The following is a 22680-nucleotide window of genomic DNA, read 5'->3' as shown; positions in this document are numbered from 1 at the left end:
CTCTATTCATGTTGCTGAAAACCGTGAATGTACCCGGTTGGGCAGCCTTCCCACAGAGTTTATTGTGAACTGTTGCTGCATTACTTCAATACAAGTCTTCTATTGCAGCTGTGTGAATTATTGCTCTTGCACCACGCTGCACCCCACCTTCAGGCTTTTTTCTCCATTGGTCACATTTCTTTGAAGCCTCTGGTTATACAGTATGTTCTCAAGGCTATTTTTTCTTAGGGTTGGATGTCTGGGAATTTTACATTTGCCAAATGACAATAAAAAGAACCTGACGCTACACACATTACAAACTATACAGGTATTATTTGTGACTTTGTTGCTGAGATATTCACAAAGCAAAAAAATTATACATAGTCCCCTAAGCAGTGAAGCTTTGTAATAGAAGTCTTTGGCTGCTGAAGAAATGCTCAGAACTTGGTGGCATGGTGTAAAGCACTTCATACTAGCACTGGCACTGAGAAACTAAAGTTTGGATTGCAAGGTACTCCACTCTTATACATGACTAATGTTGGATGAATGTTCGAAGTTGTGAGAAACTAGACATTAAGCCCGTTAAATTAATGGGCGCTAGAACATATGTGGTCAGAGTCCCCTTTAATAGTGTGGTCAGAGTCCCCTTTAATAGTGTGGTCAGAGTCCCCTTTAATAGTGTGGTCAGAGTCCCCTTTAATAATGTGGTCAGAGTCCCCTTTAATAGTGTGGTCAGAGTCCCCTTTAATAGTGTGGTCAGAGTCCCCTTTAATAGTGTGGTCAGGACTTCCCAAACTGTAGCTCGCGACCCATTGGGTCGTGAGCCGAATGTAGATGGGTTGCCGGCAGTCACTGCTTGTTATGGGCTGGCAGCAGTGACTGCCGGCAACTCACTCAGATGCGGCTCGCGACCCACTGGGTTGTGAGCAACAGGTTGGGAAGTCCTGCCCTAACAGACTGAAGTAGGGCGGGGCAAAGCCTCTGCGTCCCAACGGCTGTCCATGGGGCACATGCGCAGTAGCGCAATCCCACGGACACAGGGAAAGTGGACGCAGAGACACTTGCATTTTATTAATATAGATTTCTTGTCTCTTGAACTTAAACATCCAGATCAGACTACAGATACCAATCTGTCGTACCTTCTGTAGATTTCTAATATCAAATATGGTAGTTAGTACAATCACAAAAATTCCACTTTCAAGGGTGTTAATTAAACTATCGTTCACTGTATTTATTATTGGGTTGCGTACATTATGCATTTTCAAAGAAACAACTTTTATCACTTGACTTTAAGGCAGGCCTAATACTATGACATTTTCTTTCCTTCGACCCTTGGTTGAAGGAAAGAAAATTGCTTGGTTACATTCAGTGTTGATGGAGGAATCCCTCCTGCAGCGCTATTGTATTCTGCTGGCAGGGAGTGCGGGGAGTCTTCCTCACTGGCAGAATAAAATCATCACTGCTGGCAGCTATATCCACCAGCAGTGATCACAAGAAAAAAAAAACAACAGGCTGGTTGTACTGAAGTTGATCAATCGACTTCAGAACAACCAGCCTGCCCATAGATGGATCGAAATTAATCCAGTTCCTGCTGAACTGGTTGAATTTTGATCTGTCTATGACGACCAGCTTAAGTCTCACAGAGTTTTAAAGCATATTGTCTTTGTTTTGTAGCCCTGTCTGAAGAGCCTCAAGAAGCAGCAAGAGATGATGAGACTCCTGCAAAGATGGAGCTTGGCAAACAAGAAAAAGGAGTTGGACCCAAACCAGCAGAAACAGAGCTTGGCAAGAAGCTTAAAAAATTTGCGCTCAAACCAGAAAAATGGGTGCTGCATTTCCAACAACTCCTGGGAATAGAAAACACAGAGGCCTTGCAATATCTGGGTACCGAGGATTACTATAAGCTTGAAAAGAACACAGAACACCCTTGGGAAAAACTAGCTCTACAGAAGCTTTTGAATATAGAAGATCCTCAGATTACCAAGAAGAAATTACTGGATGGACAGGCCGCAAAGATGAAAGAAAACAAAGACAAAGCCAAGAGAGAACAAGAAGAAAACCAAGACAAAGCCAAGAAAGGACTAGAGGAAATTAAAAAAATGCGTAAAGAAGCCAAAACTTTGACCGATAACACTGCAAAGTCAGAAGCCGAGAGCCTCAAGAAGCACAAAGATAAATCTGTAAAATCCTCCAAACCACTAGAAGAAATGATTGAAAAATTGCACAAAGAGCTGACTGTAACAGGGGGATCATCTCCCAATGCTGCTAACCTGTCCGATGCAGATGTTCTATACCAGGCATCAGGTGGCCTTGCTTTGGAAGGAATTTACATGACAAAGAGGCAGGAGGATGTTCTACTGAAACGGGAAAGACTTCTCGATGTTCCAAGGGGCATTGCTCTTGCTGGTCCTCTGCAGCAACCTGTGCTTAAGCAGAAAGAGTTCTCATCCTCTGATGAAGAATCAATGTTCCAACAATCAATGGAGAAGTTGGGTTTCAGTATCACTACTGCAGCTAAAGGTGGCTTCTGGGGGTTCCAAGCTGAGGCCAGTTTTGGCTACAGCTCAACCCATATGTCAGAGAAAAAGAGAGAATCTCACACAGAACATGCCTATATCTCTACAACAAAATACAGCTACATTCCACTAGCCTCCTGCTATATTCCCAAAGAGAAGCTCCATCTCTCTCCAGCAGCCCTAGAAGAACTAAAATCAATTGAGGAACTTTTGGATTATTGTGATGAGGTAGAAAAACCTTCTGTGAAGGAACGATATAAAAAGTTCTTCAGCTGTTTTGGCTCTCATGCTAATCAAGGGCCACTTCATTTTGGAGGAATATACTGGTGGACGGCTTCATCCCGGGGGTTTAAACAGGAGATGCTGGAAAAAGTAAAAGAGGAAACTACAATGGCTGTGAATGCTTCAGTGCATGTAAGTTATTCTGGTCTATTTTCAGCATCAGCTGGTATTGATGTCACAAAAACTGACACAAACCAATCCCTTTCCAAACATGAGACCAAAAAGCTTGAGAAAAACATTGAACTGTCTGTAACAAAAACTGGAGGACCCCCAACAGTGGACTCTCTAAATGACTGGAAATCAGGTCTTCAAGCCAACAATAAGACCTGGAGTGTGATTGATCGCGGTATCCATCTCATTCCAGTCTGGGATATAATACTGTCTAGCCACAAAGAGGATTTTAAAAATGTGTATCAAGTAGCAAAAGATCTAAAAAACACATATGCATCTGCTACTGGTCTACACCACAGTTTGCCAATTGGTGAAAATGTTTCTTCTGCCGTTCATAAAGCCAATTTATTTTTATCACAACTGCAATCTTGGGAGGTTCAGCCAACACAGCAGCAATTAAAGAGATTGATTGATTTTAGACAGTATCTCAATGAAAAGACTGGGAACTACAATGTTTGGTTAAATGTTTGCCTCCCTCATGAGGAATTAAGAGGTTACTTAGGAAGGGTTCAAGAATTTTACAATCAAAGTTCCAGAGAAGATGAATCTGCTATTTGTTGCATGCTGAAATGTCTTCTTCAAAACATTGCGTGTTCAAGTGTCAATGAAGATTCATATGCACCTCTAATTTATTGGATTTACCAGTCTAAGAAAGAGCAGCACCTTCTTGATGTCTCTGATTTTTCAGCTCTAATTGAACTGATGTCCCAGGCTAAAGAAGACCTACAAGTTAATCCAACTGATGATGGTGAAGAGGACATTCAAGAAGCAACAACTAAACTTTCAGTTATTATCAATTCTTATCTTCAATCCTTCTTGAAAACATTGAGACGCATGGAACAAAAAGAAGAGGAGCTTTTGATTGTTTGTGCTGCAAGTTGTGTGGGATACTCATTGCAGAATCATTATTTCCAGCAGGGTCTTGGGTGGCAAGAAGTCACCTTCTTGGTTGAAAAGATGCAGTATTTAATCAAGGAATATAGGAATCTCAAAGACATCGAAGCATACAGAGGGCAAGCCTTTATACTGGCAGCAGGATTAACACTGGGTGACGAGGACAGTAGGCCGAAGTCTCCTGCACAAAAAAAAGAATTTCTCAAATTCATGTTGGAGAACATAGGAAGTACCCTTGAACCAGAAATAATGTCTGTTCTACAAAAGCATAGTGAACCTTTTGATCTGCAGTATTTAATTGCTGACTTGAACCATTTACGCATGGGTAGTTCTAAAGCCATTGGCAATAATACTACAGAAAGCCTTGTAAACACATTAAAAACAATAATTGTATCAACTACTGAATCTCAAGACCAACCAACCATTACCACTGTAGAAACTACTACTGAGAATGAAAATGTTCACAGTCTCATGGAAACGTTGGGCCTTGGGCAGTATTACCCTAAAGGATTAAATAGAAGAAACTTTCATGTAGTTCACAAATCTCTTCAGATTCTTCCAGAAAAGGAGATTGAGCTCCCCCGGAGATTTATGCAGATGCTGATGGGTTTAGATTATCACTTTAGGTACCTTGTATGCAAGAGCACTGATGTTGTTAACAATTCTGAAAATGTACAGAACCCTGAAGATGACATTAGCATGTTTGACACAGTTGATGACCTATTTGATTTCTGTTCCAAAGAAGAGACACATGTGGTTCAAACTGAGACAAAGGTAATACACCCCATGGACCTGTTGTTGGCCATTTTCCACTGTGCAGATGACATGACGAGGCAGTATATTTTTACCAAAATGTCCATGTGCCAGTTTGCACTGCCACTTATAGTTCCAAGGCCTTATGATTCCATGATTGAAATACCTCTGTGGGCTTTCAGACAGGTCTACAAGAGTATTTTGGACACTGATGTATCAGGCGCTGTGAAGCATAAAGACAAAATGATCTGTCAAAGTGATTTTCCAGTTGTCTGTTTTACTCGGTTTGGAACAGCTCCATTTTCTAAATCCCAGATTTTAAACAATCTGCTGAGTAAGCACAAACACGATGTATTCTTTCACAGGAACTGTGAAGGCAGTGTGAAAAATCGCATTTTAGTTGATGGACTTGCTGAGATCTTCTGGTTTTGCCCAAGTGGGAAGGACACAGATCAGTTTAAAAAATTCTCTGCCTTTGTTAACCTTCATGGTGATGCCTTGACATATGCCAAACAAGCTTCAATTTTACAAGAGATTTCTTCAGTAAATGTAATTCTTTTCTCAAGATCTGATAAAAAAGAACAAGGTAGTGAATTGTTACAAAAACTAAAACAGAAACCACTGATCATTCTCTCCCCGGACAAAGAGTCTTCTATGAATGTGTACACAGAATGCAAACAGGTGATAATTGGCCTAAAAAACCAAAATGAAGCAAAAGTCTTGAAGGAACTAAATGATTCTCTTTGTCGTTTGTTGGCTTTGTATTCTAAGCCTTGCAGCCTTGAACGTTGTGCTGAAATAGGTCGACAGCATGGGTTCCTAGTGGATGAAGACAGCAAGGAATGCACAGAGGGCAGATCCCAAGCTCAGAAGATTATGTCTCTTTTAAAACAAAAAGATCTTCTGGAGGCCAAGAATGAATTTTTACCCCTTTCAGGTCAGCTCTGGCATTCCTGGTGCAAAAAAGACAAAGAGCTGACTCGACTACAGAACAAGATGAACCAAAGCATTGAGCAGCACTCCAGCAATATTGAGATGGAGAAACAGTTAATCAGGAAGAAACAGATAGAAAACGCAAGTCACAATGAATTCATGAAAACCTTCATCTCTCAGTTGAGATCTTCCAAAACAACCAAAGTGTTCTTCCTACAGTGGCTAAAAATCTACATTGATGACCTGTCCTGTGACCGTGTGATGGATCTACGGAATGAATACAACAAACTATGGAGTCAACTTCAATCAGAACAAGTAGAGACCAAAGATTTGAAGAATGCAGTACAGGAAGCCTTGGAGTCTCTCTCTGATCAGATGAATGCCTGTATGTTTGGTCTTGAGCACGTCCTTAGAGAAGTTGGACAGACTTATGAAGCTCTCTGTGACTTGCAATATAAAGATGACTGCTTTTATGAGCTGCCTAAAATTGCTGCTGACATGATGATTGCTGGATACCCTATTGAGCTGATGGATGGTGATGCTTGCTATGTGCCCTTGAAATGGATAAAAGCTGTTCTAGGAGAATTAAACAAAATCATAGGAGATAAGAAATTATTTGTACTATCTGTACTTGGGGTTCAGAGTTCGGGTAAATCAACCTTGCTCAACACCATGTTTGGTCTACAGTTTGCAGTCAGTGCTGGGAGATGTACCCGAGGAGCTTTCATGCAGCTTGTTGAAATTGCAGATGATCTCAGAAAAGACTTGGGCATTGATTACATCCTGGTTATTGATACTGAAGGCCTGAGAGCCATGGAACTATCCAGCAAAGTAACTTTAAATCATGACAATGAACTAGCAACATTTGTTATAGGCGTGGGCAACATGACGTTGATCAACGTCTATGGTGAAAATCCTTCTGAGATCAAAGATATTCTCCAAATTGCTGTCCAGGCATTTCTGAGAATGAAACGGGTAAAGCTCTCCTCAAGCTGCCTCTTTGTTCACCAAAATGTTGGAGACCTAACTGCTAGAGATAAAAACATGGAAGGACGTCATAACCTTCAGATGGAATTAGACAAAATGACGGCACTTGCAGCTGAACAAGAACAGTGCAATATTCAGCGATTCAGTGAGGTCATCAAATTTGATGCAAAAACACACATTTATTATTTTGCTCATTTGTGGGAAGGAAACCCTCCAATGGCTCCACCCAACCCGTGCTATAGCGAGGATGCTCAAAAAGTAAAAGATATTATACTGAGTAAGCAAAAAGATCCCCATAGCATTCTGAACATCTCAGAGCTCATTGTACGTATAGAGGACCTTTGGTCAGCTTTGAGAAATGAGAACTTTGTGTTTAGTTTTAAAAACACTTTGGAGATTTCTGCCTACAGCAAGGTAGAACACAGATACAGAAATCTAACATGGCAGCTGAGACGCAGTTTTCTTGAACTCCAAACAAAACTGAACAACAAAATTAAGAAGGGTGATATAACCGCTGTCAGCCAAACTGCTGTGGAGGAAGAGGTGACAAAAACGTTTGACCTAGTTAAAGAAAAATTGGAAATATTTTTTAGTGAAGATAAGGACAAAGAGATACTGATCCAGTGGAAAGCCAACACTGAAAACAGACTAAAGTGTCTATATACAGAGCTCGTAGAAGAAACCAAAAGACAATCAATGGAACACATTAGTCTGAAAAGGAGTCAAAGAAAAGTGGAGCAGAGGCAGACAGGATATGAAGAAGAATTATTTAGGAAAAGTAAACAACTGGCACTTGATATTAAAAATGAAGGCCTAGATGAATCTCAACTAAGTGACCACTTCAACATGCTGTGGCAAGAATGGGTTACTGAAATAAACGCCACTACCCCACATACAGAAAAACCTAACATGATTGCTGAAGCAGAGGATGTCCTGTTGGGGTATTTCAGGTATGAACGTAGTATGAATTATAAACTTAAAACTTTCAGTAGATGGACGTCATTCTGCATTGACTTGCCCAATCATGCTGTCGGTAAAAAAAAATGGAGGGTAATGCAACACACACCAGATGAATCTGATAAGAAACAGATCGTCATTCTGTTCAATAACCTTGTTGTAGACATTTGTGATTATCTGGAAAAAAAAAGGAAAGAGAGGGTGGATTATAATCAAGTATACTTCCATGAGATAATTAATAAAGTATCTGAATCTGTTAACAGCATAAATTCGGATGCATCAAGGAAATTTACATTGACCAACTTATTCAAGTTTGAGGTGTCCTTGCATCTCTTTGGCTTGGCAGTTCCCAAGCTTCAATCCATGCATGAGGCATTTCAGAGAGCCAACAATCCTGTTGTAACTCTTGAGAACAACCGTAAAGATTTTTTTAATTGTTTCAAAATTTCCTGCCAAGGTGCTGCCTCCATCAAAACCTTTTCTGACTCCCTGTGTATGAAGATTGTGGAAGCTATGCTTCCAGCATTGTATGATAGAACAACTCTGGCGATTGTTGATGAGATGACATGTAACTTTCCAGCCTTTAGCGGTAACCGCTCCAAACTGGAAAATTACATTTTAATAGACTTAGCTAAGCAGGAAGACTTTGAACAATACAGAGAATATATTCACTTCCCAAGGAGATTTTTTAAAAGCTTTATTGAGAAATGCGTCAATGATTACTGTCTGGGCAAGAATTCTCCAAGAATGAAGATTTTCTTGCAGATCAGTCTTGATTATTTCCGCAAAAAAATTCTCGAGAGCATCATTGAATGCACCAAATTTAAGAATAAAAGCAGTGATATGTCTAACTGGCTTGATGTCTTCTATGAACGAATTGAGGATCTTGTGATTTTTTCAAGAGCAGATCTGAAGAGCATTGAGCACCAGGAGATCCAGGACATCCAGTTCTTTCAGCAAGTCATGTGTACTGCTTGGGATACTGCCATTGACAATTTTCAAAAAGGATTAGCAACAATTAATTTTGACTCTTTTGAGAAGAAGCCTCATGAAATACTTATTGAACAGCTCTGTGGTTGCTGGGAACAGTGCCCATTCTGTAAAGCAATATGTACCAACACAATTCCTGGCCATGATGGAGATCATTCTGTGGCTTTCCACCGTTCCCAGGCAATTAATGGCATGCCATGGGTGGACTCGGATGAATTTGTCACAGAGATATGTTCAAGCCTTGTTAGCTCAGATTCCTGCCTGGTTGTAGACAGCGGAACTCAAATTCCTTACAAACATTACAGAAAAATTGGCCCTAATTATGCCAACTGGAGCATCACCCCGGACACATCTTCTCAGCTGTACTGGAAGTGGTATGTGTGCAAATTCCGTACAAATTTGCAAGATGACTATGGCTTGAAGTTTGAACACAGAGGAGAAATTCCATGTCAGTGGGAAAGTATTACTAAAGAAGATGTGATTGCCAGCTTGATGGACCTTTAAAGTGTATCTAAAGCCAAAATTGTTTTGGATGGAGCAGATTATAATCAGAACCCCTGTCAATGTTATCTTTTTGCTATGAGTGTGTCCTGTTTGGGATATCCAGGTGTTCAGGAACATAACAGGAAGCAAGAGAAAATCTATCATGTTTTGGGGTGTCCCCTGTTGGACACCAAAACATACATCCCCATTGTAAGATTTCCCCTCTACTATTCTGGAAACATTTATAATGTTTTGGATCTCCCATCATTTCCTTTTATGGTGACAGGGGTTCTAACTGTCCTCTACCAAAACTAAAAACAATTATAGATAGACTTTAAAGGCTACTGTACCCATAATATGGACACCTGGTAATGCACAGTAATTATCTTCCCCCTCATTCCAGTTATCTTGTGTGATGAACATTGTGGCCCCTTTCCTTCCTAAGGGGGAGACGTACTCATGGTGGCCACCAGGATGACTCTCCCGTTGGATTGAATGAGGTTGCAATGCACATGCCCACTAACAAGAATACCCAATGGGTACTTTTTCTGAGGTTCACATGCTCGGCTGGACCACATAAATGGGCTACACTCAGGCGAGTGGACAGATTTATTGAAAAGCACCTTGTACTAAAGGTACAGTTGAACTACACCGAATCTACCAAAAGCCTAACTAAACCTGAGTGGATTTAATCAATCTCCAGATGATGCAGCTGTTCTGAAATGGACTGAAAAAGTCTCACAATCATTATCTATGGTGGAACTCCTCTCGGATGTAGAAGAAGCATTAAAGGGACACTAGCATTCCAAACATTTCTATCCCAGAAAAAAACATCTTCACCATAAAAAATCGAGTATTAAAATTTTGTAGATAACGAGCAAGTTCAACAGATGTGTGTCTACCTCATCTCACTTTCCTCTATATTGACTTTCGTTTACTGACTTAGCCATGCTTGCTACAATGCCATATCCTTCCCCCAAGGATGCTGCCTATATATTATATGATGCTAGATCACACCCCAAGCTCTCATAGCTCTTAGTGATTACATGGGGAAGGAGAACTCTAAGAAGCCTGATCTTGCTGTGAAATATAAAGAAATGAGACAAAATATTGTATTCTGACCCATTTGTCTTGGAAGATATATGCATGCAAACAATCTTAATAAAGCTATGCTAAAGATAATTTCGTGAAAATGCATTTTTTCCCCTAAAGCTTTTTTTGTTGTATACATTTATTAGTAAACCTGTGTATAGACACATTGGGGTTGATTTACTAAAACTGGAGAATGCGAAATCTGGTGCAGCTGTGCATGTTAGCCAATCAGCTCCAAACTTCAGCTTGTTCAATTAAGCTTTGACAAAACAAAAATGGAAGCTGATTTCTATACAGAGCGGCACCAGATGTTGCACTCTCCAGTTTTAGTAAATCAACCCCATTGGGTGGTAAGAGTCGGTTGACACTTCGGGGGCGACTAGTGAAGTCGCCGTGCACCGCGACTTCCGCGTGACTTGCACGGACTTCACATAATGAAAGTCAATGCAAGTCGCTCCGACTTCGGTCAAAAGTAGTGCAGGAACCTTTTTCTAAGTCGGAGCGACTTGAGTGGCTCCTAATAGAACGGTTCCCATAGCACAGAATGGAGCATGACTTGTCAGGCGACCAAGTCGCCTGACAAGTCGCGGTAGTGTGAACCGGCAGTAATTGTGAAAATGTCTGAATTATGGAAACTTGCTTCATGAAAACTATCAGAGAATGTTCCATGGAAAGTTGCACATGTATTTTGAGGTTCTGATAAATGGTTAGGTTATCTTTAACAATAATGATAGATATATTACATGTCTAGGTACATATGGGTTGCAGTATATCCACCAACCTAAAGGTGGCACTGTGCTGTTTCTTCAGGCTGGCAGGAGACCATTGAGGACTAAATGTCCCTTGCTATGGGCTCCAGGCAGCAACCTTTGGGGGGACTGCAATCCTATTGGATACCAAAGTCCTGTGAGATGTGGGCAGCCATCTTGACTCAGAATTCCTTAAATAACAGATTCTGCATCATTCAGTGTGGAAGTAAGATGGAACACAGGCCTGCTTGTTAGGGAGAGAGTGGGAACAGTATTGAGGAGAGGTACTTGTTGGGAATGGAAAAGGTAGGTGTCCCTTTCCAGGGTGTCTATTCTGTCAGCTTTATGGAATAGTCTCCCTCTGGCAGATATATGTAGGGACATTTGGGGATTGCAGTGTGACCAAACTATATCATAGTCCCTTCCTAGAGTGCTCCTCTGTCATTCTGTGGTATGTAAATGTTTGAATAATCACTATTGAAAATTACCTTAGATAAACAGTGTCCTCTTTTGCACTGCTCACTGACACAGGGGAGCCAGAGGGTGACAACACTCTGTCCCTGTCTCTAAACTGTACCCCTCGTTATCACCCTGTCACATGGGTTTCCTTTGAAGAAAACAAGTGGCCATTTCAACACACATTACACAGGCATGGTCCACTGTTGCCATCATCAGGTAACGTGCCCTAAGAAATGCCATGCAGCCATTGCTTTGTAATCACCTGGTAATCTCAAACCATGCAAAGCCTATTACTAATGTTCATATAAAAGAACATCTGGGTAGCAGTGAGTCTAACATGATTTCATTTAATGTAAGCTGTAAGCAACAAGCACATACAGGAAATAAAAAAACACCTAACTTTAGCAGAGCAAATTCTCCAAGCATGAGGGCTGCTCTCCAAGACTTAGACTGAGAGAGAATATTAGCATTGATGACCACAGAACAGAAATCGGAATTCTTTAAAAAGACTGTATGTAAACTCACTGCAAAGTTAAAGCTATTAATAATAAGAAAAAGTCTTAAAAAAAATATAAAAATGAAGGAACACTATCATCGTTCAAATGTTACAAGGGACATAACTGAATATAAAATACAAAAACGTGATGCGCCAGAAGTGCACTAAATAATACTATAGTGGTGATATTAAATAAAGAGTCCATATAAGTAATCCACTGTGATCGTGTTCAACTCCAATAAAAGGTGTATGAATGATGAAATCAAAAGTTCCAATCTTGTGAGAAATATGCACCCGTAGTGAGATCCCTCCACCAGAAAGATTGGCCTCTCACCTCAGTAGGGACCCAAATGGGTCAGCATACGCCTATATGAGGGTATAAGACTCCTGGGATGACTCTCCAGCCTCTCACCTCCGGAGGTCCCGGGACATGTAGTAAGATAATAAAGGCAAATCTAGTGCTCTCTGTATATAAACTGTTATAGGCTTTATTAGATAAAACATAGGCAACTCACATGTTCAAGGCACTCAGCCGTGCCTGCTAGTAAAATGAGTGATAGCGTTATCCACTGGGAGAAGATCGTCGTCGGCCACGCAAGCTCCGCCCACCCTATACGCGTTACGTCAGAGCGTAAGGCTCCGTTGACTTCCTTCTACCGAGGAAGTCAACGGTATTTAATATCACCACTATAGTATTATTTAGTGCACTTCTGGCGCATCACGTTTTTGTATTTTATGATTATTGTGAGGTGTGAACACGATTGGTGTATGCTGCCGGATCCTTGATGCACATTTGTTGATTCTGTTTGGTTGTACGAATTTATGCACTATTTAGCACATATTTCATGCACAGTGATTTATTTGGGTTACAGTGTTTGTACACCACAGATTAGGTTTGCGCTGATAGCTTTTTTTGTTTTTACATAACTTAATATGTAAAAAGGAAATCAAGGCCGCAGAAATTCAAAATTAACGTCAGATTGCAAACTATAGTAGGACCAACCCCCCCAAAATTTCCTCAAATATATTATTAGTAAAAAGGTTAGGTCTGAGCATGTAGGCCCTTTACAAAATAATCTGGATTGGGTGACTGAGGGCAAAGAGAAGGCGTATTTATTAGTACCTTCCTCAGTTTTTTATACAAAGGAGCATGGGGGAGCTCGTTCACAATGGGGATGGTTTTGACACAGCCCCAAATGATCCACAATGGCTCAAAATTTGTATGGTCCAGGAAATATTTAGACAAAATAAAGAATAAAACACCTGGACCAGATAGCATACACCCACAGACCCACAGATCCTAAAAAAAAAAGCTCTGTCATTTCAAAGCCATTGTTTCTAATTTTTATGTACTTCTTTAATGACTGGAGTAGTACCACTGGATTGGTGTAGGGCAAGGACGTGCGGTGAGGTCAATGGCTGGTGAGGCACTGGCTAGCATCAGAGCCAGATACACACACAGGTTACATATTCATAAGGTACGTATTCAATTCTCACTATTTAGGCGATTGCAGTTTTACTAGTGTAGCACCCTAGTCCTAAACAGGACTGCTTAATATATTTAGCTGTGCTAGGTGGTAGCTAGCCTGGCTAATTGTAGTCTCTGTGATCATTGGATTTTCCTCCTAAGCCTGGTTTAGCTGTGGTTTGTCCCTTTTGTCAATAGGTGGCACTGTTACCTTTGGCATTAGTGTGATGAATTACAGTGAGTCTGGGTTAAGGATATGTATATGTAACGGCTACCCAGGTGGTGAGAGGGTATCAGCCGTTGGAGACGTCCTCTTTCCCGGCAAGCCCCTGTGTAGTAATGGAGTAGTATAATCCCAACCATAAGATCCAAGAGGAGAGTCAGGTTCAGCTGTTGAACGACCAGGTAATAATGCAGTAAAATCCCCCTCCAGGAATGAGACACGGCTACGTTTTGAAGGGTCAAGAAAAACAACCCTTTATTGAAACAAGAATATAGGCTTTTATACACCTGGGGCGGATATCAGACACTACTTAAACAATGGCCCGACATCCACCCAGACAAAAAGGTAAGGTCATTACCACACTTAACAAAAGCTGCCTCAGCCCAAATCAACATAATGTAGACAAAAGCGCATCGTTAATCAGCAGACATTCCGTCTCTAGGCTGGCCATACCTTGACTTCATAGAATGTCCATATAAGGAGTCACTTCCTGGGGCTCACAGTGCAAAGAGAGATATGATAGCAGGGAGTGTAAATAACCGAATGGTTGCTGGGAAATCCTTCACACACATGAACCAGGTAAGCACAAATATTCTCTGTCAAAGGTAAGGTTCTGTTACAGTATACTTTTCTCAGCCAATCATACTGGTCACTGAGCATGCTGGGAGAAGGTATTTACTTAGAGGAAGTCAGAGTATTCTTTGTTCTTTCCACCCAGACTCCTGTCTGGGTGGGTATGTGAGGAACAGCTGCTGTTAGGTAGGCTTAAAGCTTGAGGCCTAGCCATGTGCTCAAGGCTTTGCAAGGGAAATCCTGCTCACTACCTGGAGGCATGAAAGAAAGGATGGAGACCTGGGATGAAGTACCAGAGGTTACTCTTGCATGGACCAGGGATCCATGGAGAGCCTAGGAAAGCTTCAAGATGGAATCGTTAACATAGTTCCTTCACCTTCTGTGAGTTGAATATTGTTCCTATAGGAGACAGCTTATACTATAAAGTACAGATTGCTGGTTCCAGCTTAAAGGATCTTTAGCTGTACTGCTGGCTGCCTTATTTACATTTTTGTCTAAGGAGTCTGCCAATCTGCAAGTCTGCTGCTGTTTTTGACCAAGGGTGTCCTGTGACCTACCCCTCTCTCCCACATTTTTCCTGTTGTGAGAAATAAACTTCTCTTTGTTCAAGCATAAAAGTGACTGGCGTCCATCTTTCTACCTTATACACCACCCACCATGCCTAGTAACCTGCAGCCTGAGGAGGAATGTTAGCCCTCCCTGTCTCTGGAGGTTGGGGGGTGGCGCTACATTTTGGCGCCCACTGTAGGGCTTGACGTTTTTGTTGCTGTGGTCACCCCTAGCAACGGACTGCAACTACACAGGAATTTCGTTTGGCTCTGTGGGAAAGTGGCAAGTACTATCTTTGTGCCTCAATGACTGTGCTTTTGTCCTTTTGAACCATGTGGGGAAGAGCCAAATTGTCTTTTTTGCACTTGGGAGTGTATCAGCCTGGTCGTTTGTCACTTTACGGCAGTGCTGAAGGGGTTAAAGCAGACTCCAGAAGAGTGTTGGCGCACTGCTGGAGGAAAGAGGCAGGCGCTGAAGTTTCTGCAGAGCAACCAGACCAATCGCAGTCGTATGCACAGCCATTTCTGCGACACGTGCTGCAAAATGGTTCTAGAAAGAAAGAGATGCTACCTGTGGAGAAAATGTCTGAATTCGAATTCATCCATCCCGCCTCGGCTAAGTCTGATCCAAAGGTCATCGCCAGTCTTTTCGTGTCCACCACTGCTGCTGCAGTGGAAGTGTTAGTCCCCACTGCCATCGTTCACTGTGAGTCTTCTGTCTTCTACAGCCATCACTAGCCCTGGTCAGTTGGTGCCCACAGCACCAGTCGTCCCGGAGGAAATCAGAGTGCCTCCATCATTATCCATCAGGCTAGGCATGCCCGTTCATCCTATGGTCATGGGAAGAGTTGATCCCGTGTCTTGCCACACCGATGTCTGAAGCTGGTAAGCTAAACTGGGATAGAGAATGTGAAGAAAAAGTGATAATCGTATATGTATCTTCTGAGATGTGCATTTTTGTGAAGGTATCTAAGTTTGCTAAGGTTACTGCCATTGTCAAATAGTGATGGCCGTGACACTTATTGCCAGTGGGAATTGCTGGTCCTGTCTTGAATAAAGTACCTGCTGCAATTATTGTTGCTGTTCCAGAAAGAAGAAAAGTTATGCATACCATGTTCAATCTGTGCTCGCAGCCCATGGCAGGGACTGAGAAGCCTATGGTCGCTATTACTGGGAGTCAGTGCTGTTTTTACTCCAATCATACTGCATCAAGAATTACTTCCCAGGTATGCTGAAAGCACTTTAACATCCTGCAAAACTTGGGATCACAGCCATTCTTGTGTCATTATTGGAAAACCTATTCAACTACCTGATCCACGTTACTACTGGTGATGCCACAAGCTGCTGAATCTTGCTTCCGAGTCAGTGTAGAAAACACAGCTACAGTATCTCACAAAAGTGAGTACACCCCTCGTATTTTTAAAATATTTTATTATATCTTTTCATGTGATAACACTGAAGAAATGACACTTTGCTACAATGTAAAGTAGTGAGTGTACAGCTTGTATAACAGTGTAAATTTGCTGTCCCCTCAAAATAACTCAACACACAGCCATTAATGTCTAAACCACAGGAAACAAAAGTGAGTATACCCCTAAGAGGAAATGTCCAAATTGGGCCCAAAGTGTCAGAATTTTGTGTGGCCACCATTATTTCTCAGCACTGCCTTAACCCTTTTGGGCATGGAGTTCACCAAAGCTTCACAGGTTGCCACTGGATTCCTCTTCCACTTCTCAATGACGACATCACAGAGCTGGTGAATGTTAAAAACCTTGCGCTCCTCCATCCTCCGTTTGAGGATGCCTCACAGATGCTCAATAGGGTTTAGGTCTGGAGACATGCTTGGCCAGTCCATTACCTTTACCCTTAGCTTCTTTAGCAAGGCAGTGGTCGTCTTGGAGGTGTGTTTGGGGTCGTTATCGGGTTGGAATACTGCCCTGAGGCCCAGTCTCCGAAGGGAGAGGATCATGCTCTGCTTCAGTATATCCCAGTACATGTTGGCATTCATGGTTCCCTCAATGAACTGTAGCTCCCCATTGCTGGACCAAAACACTCCCACCACCATGCTTGACTGTAGGCAAGACACACTTGTCTTTGTACTCCTCACCTGGTTGCTGCCACACACGCTTGACACCATCTGAACCAAATAGGTTTATCTTGGTCTCATCAGACCACAAGACATGGTTCCAGTAATCCATGTCCTTAGTCTGCTTGTCTTCAGCAAACTGTTTTCGGGCTTTCTTGTGCATCATCTTTGATGCAGTGTGCGGCGCATGATCTGAGCACTGACAGGCTGACCCCCCACCCCTTCAACTTCTACAGTAATGCTGGCAGCACTCATACGTCTATTTCCCAAAGACAACCTCTGGATATGACGCTGAGCACATGCATTTAACTTCTTTGGTCGACCATGGCGAGGCCTGTTCTGAGTGGAACCTGTCCTGTTAAACCACTGTATGGACATTGACACTCAGCAGTGTACTCACTTTTGTTACCAACGGTTTAGACATTAATGGCTGTGTGTTATGTTATTTTAAGGGGACAGCAAATTTACACTGTTATACAAGCTGTACACTCACTACTTTACATTGTAGCAAAGTGTCATTTCTTCAGTGTTGTCACATGAAAAGATATAATAAAATATTTACAAAAATGTGAGGGGTGTACTCACTTTTGTGTGACGCTGTACATTGCTCAGTTTGGCTGTGTTAGTTCCACAGGAAGTTGTCATTCACCCGGAAGATGTTGTCAAGGGGACACACCTGCCTGTGCTATGTGCTGCTGGGTTGTGCTCCTGATACCAGGAAGTACCATGCTGGCCTGTTGCTCTCGATTGCAAGCATGCCTTGTCATCCATGAGTGAGGAAAATAGCCTCAGTCTCTGCAAACGCTGAGTCATGTTTCAGGTTCTATGTGTTGCCTGTTTGAAAGACTGCAACACTACCGTTCAAGTCTTTAGTCCCTGGAAACCCGTGACTAAAGAAAACATATTGTTGACCCCTATTCTACATTATATAGGAACTTTATGTGTTGACAAGAATAACAAACTGTAGTTAGGTTGATAATCTGCTGGACTTTGGTGTGACAGAGCTAGTAAAACCAAGGAAAGCGCCTGTTGGACTTTGGTTTGACAGAGCCAGTAAAACCAAGGAAAGCGCCTGTTGGACTTTGGTTTGACAGAACAAACAAGGTTTGTGCCTACTGAACTCAGGATACAGAGGCAGTATGAATCTTTGGTTAGCCCTCGTTGGTTGGTGCATTTGATATCCGGACAAGAAAATAAAACAAAAATTAGGTTTGTGCCCATTGGACTGTGGGGTTACAGAGACAATGTGATATTCTAGTTAGGTAGTCAGGTAGGCTGTGCTTTTGTGCCTTGGGGCAAGTTTACATCTGAAACCTATACTTCATGGACCACAAAATGTTTCATGCAACGTTCTCTATCTTGCTGTCACCAGATTGCCTGAGCGTGCCAATCTGAGTGAGCAGTAAGTTCTTTATTTCATCGTAATATGGTGAGGAATTTAATGCTTTAGGTATACTGTCGTACATATACTTTTTGGAAGATCGTGTCACTCTCTAGGGAGTGGGGCCTCCTTCATAATGTTGGTATTCCTATGTACAGTTATTTGCTAAAAGAGGGAAGTATATTAACCTTCCTAGCGGTATTCCCGAGTGTGGCTCGGGGTTAAATTTCAGTGCCAAAAGCGGGAAGGTACCGCTAGGAAGATCGCTGGATCCTGTAAGAGAGGGTACTCACCTTGTCTCCGGGATCCAGCGATGTATCCCGACGGTGTGCGGCGGCCGGATCTTCCTCCCGATACTCTGGGCCCTGGCTTCCGTCTCCTGCGACGTGACACTCGCAGGGGGGGTGGAACCGGCGGCAAATTCAAACAGTAAAACACACCAAACACACTGATATATTACAAAATAAAATAAATTCACATTAGTTTGCCCCCCAGTGCCCTTTCCTGCAGTTTTACTGTACTTTTTTTGTATATATATATATATATATATATATATACGTATATATGTATATATATATATATACGTGTATATATATATATATATATATGTATACGTGTATATATATATATATATATGTATATATACAATATATATATATATATATATATATATATATATATATATATATATATATATATATATATATATATATATATATATATATATATATATATATATATATTGTGACAGGAAGTCAGGTAAATCTGTGGATGTAGTCACAGACAGGAGATACATTCCCACCTGGTTTGGAAAGTTCACCAATTACTATAGGGTGTCGGCTGCAGAGCTAGCCAGCAGGATGTTGAACAGACTTCAGCTGTTCAGAATGAGGAAATGAAGGCCTCTATAATTTGTCCAAAGGAAGTCTAAGGATTGCTGCCTCTTGTCGCTGTGTGAGCTGGGAAGAGGAGGACAGACAGACGTGTGCCTCCCGACGCCGTGTGGGCATGGGAGAAGGACTGCTGCCTCCGGAAGCTGTCTGTTGAAGCCGTGTGGGCTGGGAGTGGAGGACAGTCAGATGTGTGCCTCCCGACAAGCTGTGTGAGCATGGGAGAAGACCCCCTGAAGTGATGTGCGCTAAGGAGGGTAACCAGTTGTGAAGACTTCTCAAGGTGAGAAAACAAACTGTTTCTATGTGGAAGAAATAAAGGAATGTTTGCCATGTGAAGAGACAAGCAAGGGGACATTCTCAATGTGAAGAGTAAAGGGACATGTTTCATGGACATTTGTTGTGGGAAGATAAAACATGGACTATTGAGTATCCGCTGTAGGATAAGAAAGTCTGCCCAACAGTAGGTTGGAGACAGACTCTTAGGTAGGTTCCAGTGTGAGAAGGTAGCCGCCCACAGAAACAAGGATTTATTTTGGTGTTTTATTTTATTTTGCTGTTTTTGACGCTTGCAGTCTGGTGAAGAAAATTGCATTAATAAACCAAACTGTTGTTTGCAACCACTTCTCGGAGATCTTCTTGTGAAAACGCACCCCCCAAGGGGTCATCCACGCCCGCCACAGAACTAATCACTCACAATAAATATATATATATATATATATATATATATATATATATATACATACAAACGTACTTTAACTTATTTATATATTTATAGTTATTTATTATATTATAATTTATGATTTTGTGTTTCAAACTTTATCATACCCGAGATGTTATAAAGAAGAATGCACAGTAAAAAAAATCATATGTAAATAGTTGGTTTGGGCTGCTCATTCTTAAGAATTACATGCAAAATAATTGTACCGCTTTCAGCACCTACAATCGGAAAGAATCATACCGCCAGGGAGGTTAAGATATGCTAGTGTGTATTTACCTTATACATTTTCGTCTTCCTCAGCTGAGAGTAGGCAATGTTCTAAATATATATATATATATATATATATATATATATATATATATATATAAATATATATATATATATACATATATATATATATATATATATATATATATATGTGTTTTTTTTGTGAGTGAAACAGATAGTGACAATAATTGTCTTATTTGGCTGAGGATAGACAACAAATAAAACATATATATATATAAATGTTTATTTTGCATAGATATTGCTTTAATAGTAGATTATACTATAGTGTGTTGAAATATTCTTATATAACGCGTCTTCCTTGGCTGAGGAGAGACAGTGTCTCAAACTGGTATAATAACATTGCTTTACACTACCTGAGAGTATAGTACTAGTTAGATAGATAGTTAAGGATATAATGTAATTTGTCTATTGCATTATTTATCTGCTTTTGTGTGGAATGCCACACGTATTTGTAACTCAAAGTTTCTCCTTTCCTTTTACCTTCCCTATCCACCTTTTGCCAGGACATCCGCTCCCAGGCCTAAGAGCATATGTTTTTCGCAGACTCAGAGGCCGTTGTCTCCTTGGCAGGGTGAGAATAGGGAAAAAAGGGGGAAGCCTTTTTAGCCCCCCCCCCCCTTTACCTCATAGGATTTCGGCGTCGCAATATTAACTTTTTTATAGTTCATTTTAATGGGGCTTATCTTAATTGGTCAGTTAGGGTCATGTGACAAGAAGATTCTGGAAGGTCAGTGAGGTCAAGTAGGGATTGGTCATATAGGGTCAGGTGACCTATCAGAACCTTCTGGAAGGTTTTTTGGCCTATTTAAGGAGCCATTCTGACATTGTCAGGGTACTACCAGCATCCTGGCCAATCAGCGAATTCGCGCATTGGCGCGAATGCGCATGCGTGCTCAAATCCGGACAAACACAGTCGGGAATGTGCGTGCGCCAATGTGCATGCGTGTACGCTGTGCGTAATGACGCTTGGCGCCAAACGGCCTATTTAAAGCCAGCAGCCACAGTTACTAGCTGCTGGATGATCAACAGCCTCCTGTGTTCCCTGTGCCTTGTAAACCTGCCGATTTTGAACTCCTGTTGCGAACCGGACTGCTTGACCCTGCTTCTCTTGTACATGGTACATGGATTGCAGGAAAAAACTTAACAGGAAAGGTTAAAGGACCTTAACATGTATAGCTTGGAAGAAAGAAGAGACAGAGGGGATATGATAGAAACTTTTAAATACATAAAGGGAATCAACTCGGTAAAGGAGGAGAGCATATTTAAAAGAAGAAAAACTACCACAAGAGGACACAGTTTTAAATTAGAGGGGCAAAGGTTTAAAAGTAATATGAGGAAGTATTACTTTACTGAGAGAGTAGTGGATGCATGGAATAACCTTCCTGCAGAAGTGGTAGCTGCAAATACAGTGAAGGAGTTTAAGCATGCATGGGATAGGCATAAGGCTATCCTTCATATAAGATAGGGCCAGGGACTATTCATAGGATTCAGATATATTGGGCAGACTAGATGGGCCAAATGGTTCTTATCTGCCGACACATTCTATGTTTCTATGTTTCTATGTTTCCTGGCTCCTGACCTCTTGGCGTGCTCTTGGACTCCCGTTGCCTTCTCCAATACTTGACCTCGGCTTGGCTCCTGACTTTGCTTTCCTGCACTTCAGTGTTTATCCAGCTTGTTCCTGTTTCCGCCTTGAGACTGCCTGGCTTGCCAAAGTGTTCCAGACCTGCTTGGGACTTCACAACCAGTTTGTTCCTGCTTCCATCTGGTCATCCCAACCGGCAACCCGTGCTACTTCGGGCACAGCACTCCCTGTTCCACTCCCACGGGTGCTCTGCGCCTAGTCGCAAGGGGGAGCCCTCTCTACTCTCCGGCTTCGGATCAGGTAAGTGACAGACATTTTTGCAAGTCGCCAGGGAAGAGACAGCACAAGGAGCTCAAGGCAGAAGGGCCATCTTACTGTCGGCTCTGGGGGCTATCTCTGGTGACATGAAGACACCAGTGAGACAGTTATCGGAGAAAGCAGAGGCAAGGAATGGATCCGGAGATGCCTGGCATTACCTGTGGGTCAAAATATTGAAGATGTGGAGCAGCCCGGTGTAGAATTGGTGTCGGCATCGCGGAGAAGCGGCGATGAGGGAGCACAGCAGCGGCCATGTCGAGCAGAAGAAGAGGAAGATTTTCCGGAGGTCAGCAGGCAGGAAAGCGTCATCGAGGGAGTAGTAGAGGGGCAGAGAATGAGCAAGAGGAGATGCCAGCTCCACCTGCAGAAGATGTCAGAGGAAGAGCAAGGTCGGCCTCGGCAGCAGAGAGTCAGCGCACATGCACGGCTGTGACGAACATGCAAAGAGGTGGGAGGAGCTTGTCAAGAACGTCACCAGCAGTTATAGCATCGCCTAGGCAAAGCGGAATGCCCATTAGTAATCCGGGAGAGAGTAGCTGGAGCAGCCAGGAACAGGTTTCACGCCACAGACTAGGGCAGAGCAAGCCCTATTCCTGTGCGGTGGGCTTCACCCATGCCTCCTCCTGTGGTCAGCAATAATCCAGTAGATTTTGGTGAGTTTAACACATTGTATAATGAATAGTGTAGCGCAGTCTGTTCACAGTTAATATAATGCAATCATTGGGTAAAACACTTTAAACCAATAATAAATAAGTATTAAAACATATCTAAAAGGAAAAGAGTTCATGTATGAGGCGATAATAATCGGTTGAGATAAGAAAGTCCACTTGTGATTGGTGAAAAAACAACAGGTGTGAC

At 41.9% G+C, this 22680-nt stretch overlaps 1 protein-coding gene across 1 annotated transcript in view; it reads left to right on the top strand.

The window, feature by feature from the left end:
- LOC309569446 (interferon-induced very large GTPase 1-like) overlaps positions 1-9054 on the top strand; it is a 46497-nt gene extending 37443 nt beyond the window's left edge. Inside the window, exon 3 of the mRNA XM_082275280.1 lies at positions 1654-9054. Coding sequence (XP_082131406.1) covers positions 1654-8966 — 7313 coding nt within the window. The 3' untranslated portion in view covers positions 8967-9054. The remainder of the gene's footprint in view (positions 1-1653) is intronic.
- Positions 9055-22680: the final 13626 nt, after the last annotated feature.

The sequence above is a fragment of the Pelophylax lessonae genome, assembly GCF_965119305.1.
Source record: "Pelophylax lessonae genome assembly, chromosome: 13".
Taxonomy (NCBI): domain Eukaryota; kingdom Metazoa; phylum Chordata; class Amphibia; order Anura; family Ranidae; genus Pelophylax; species Pelophylax lessonae.
This window is presented reverse-complemented; position numbering and strand designations above follow the sequence as displayed.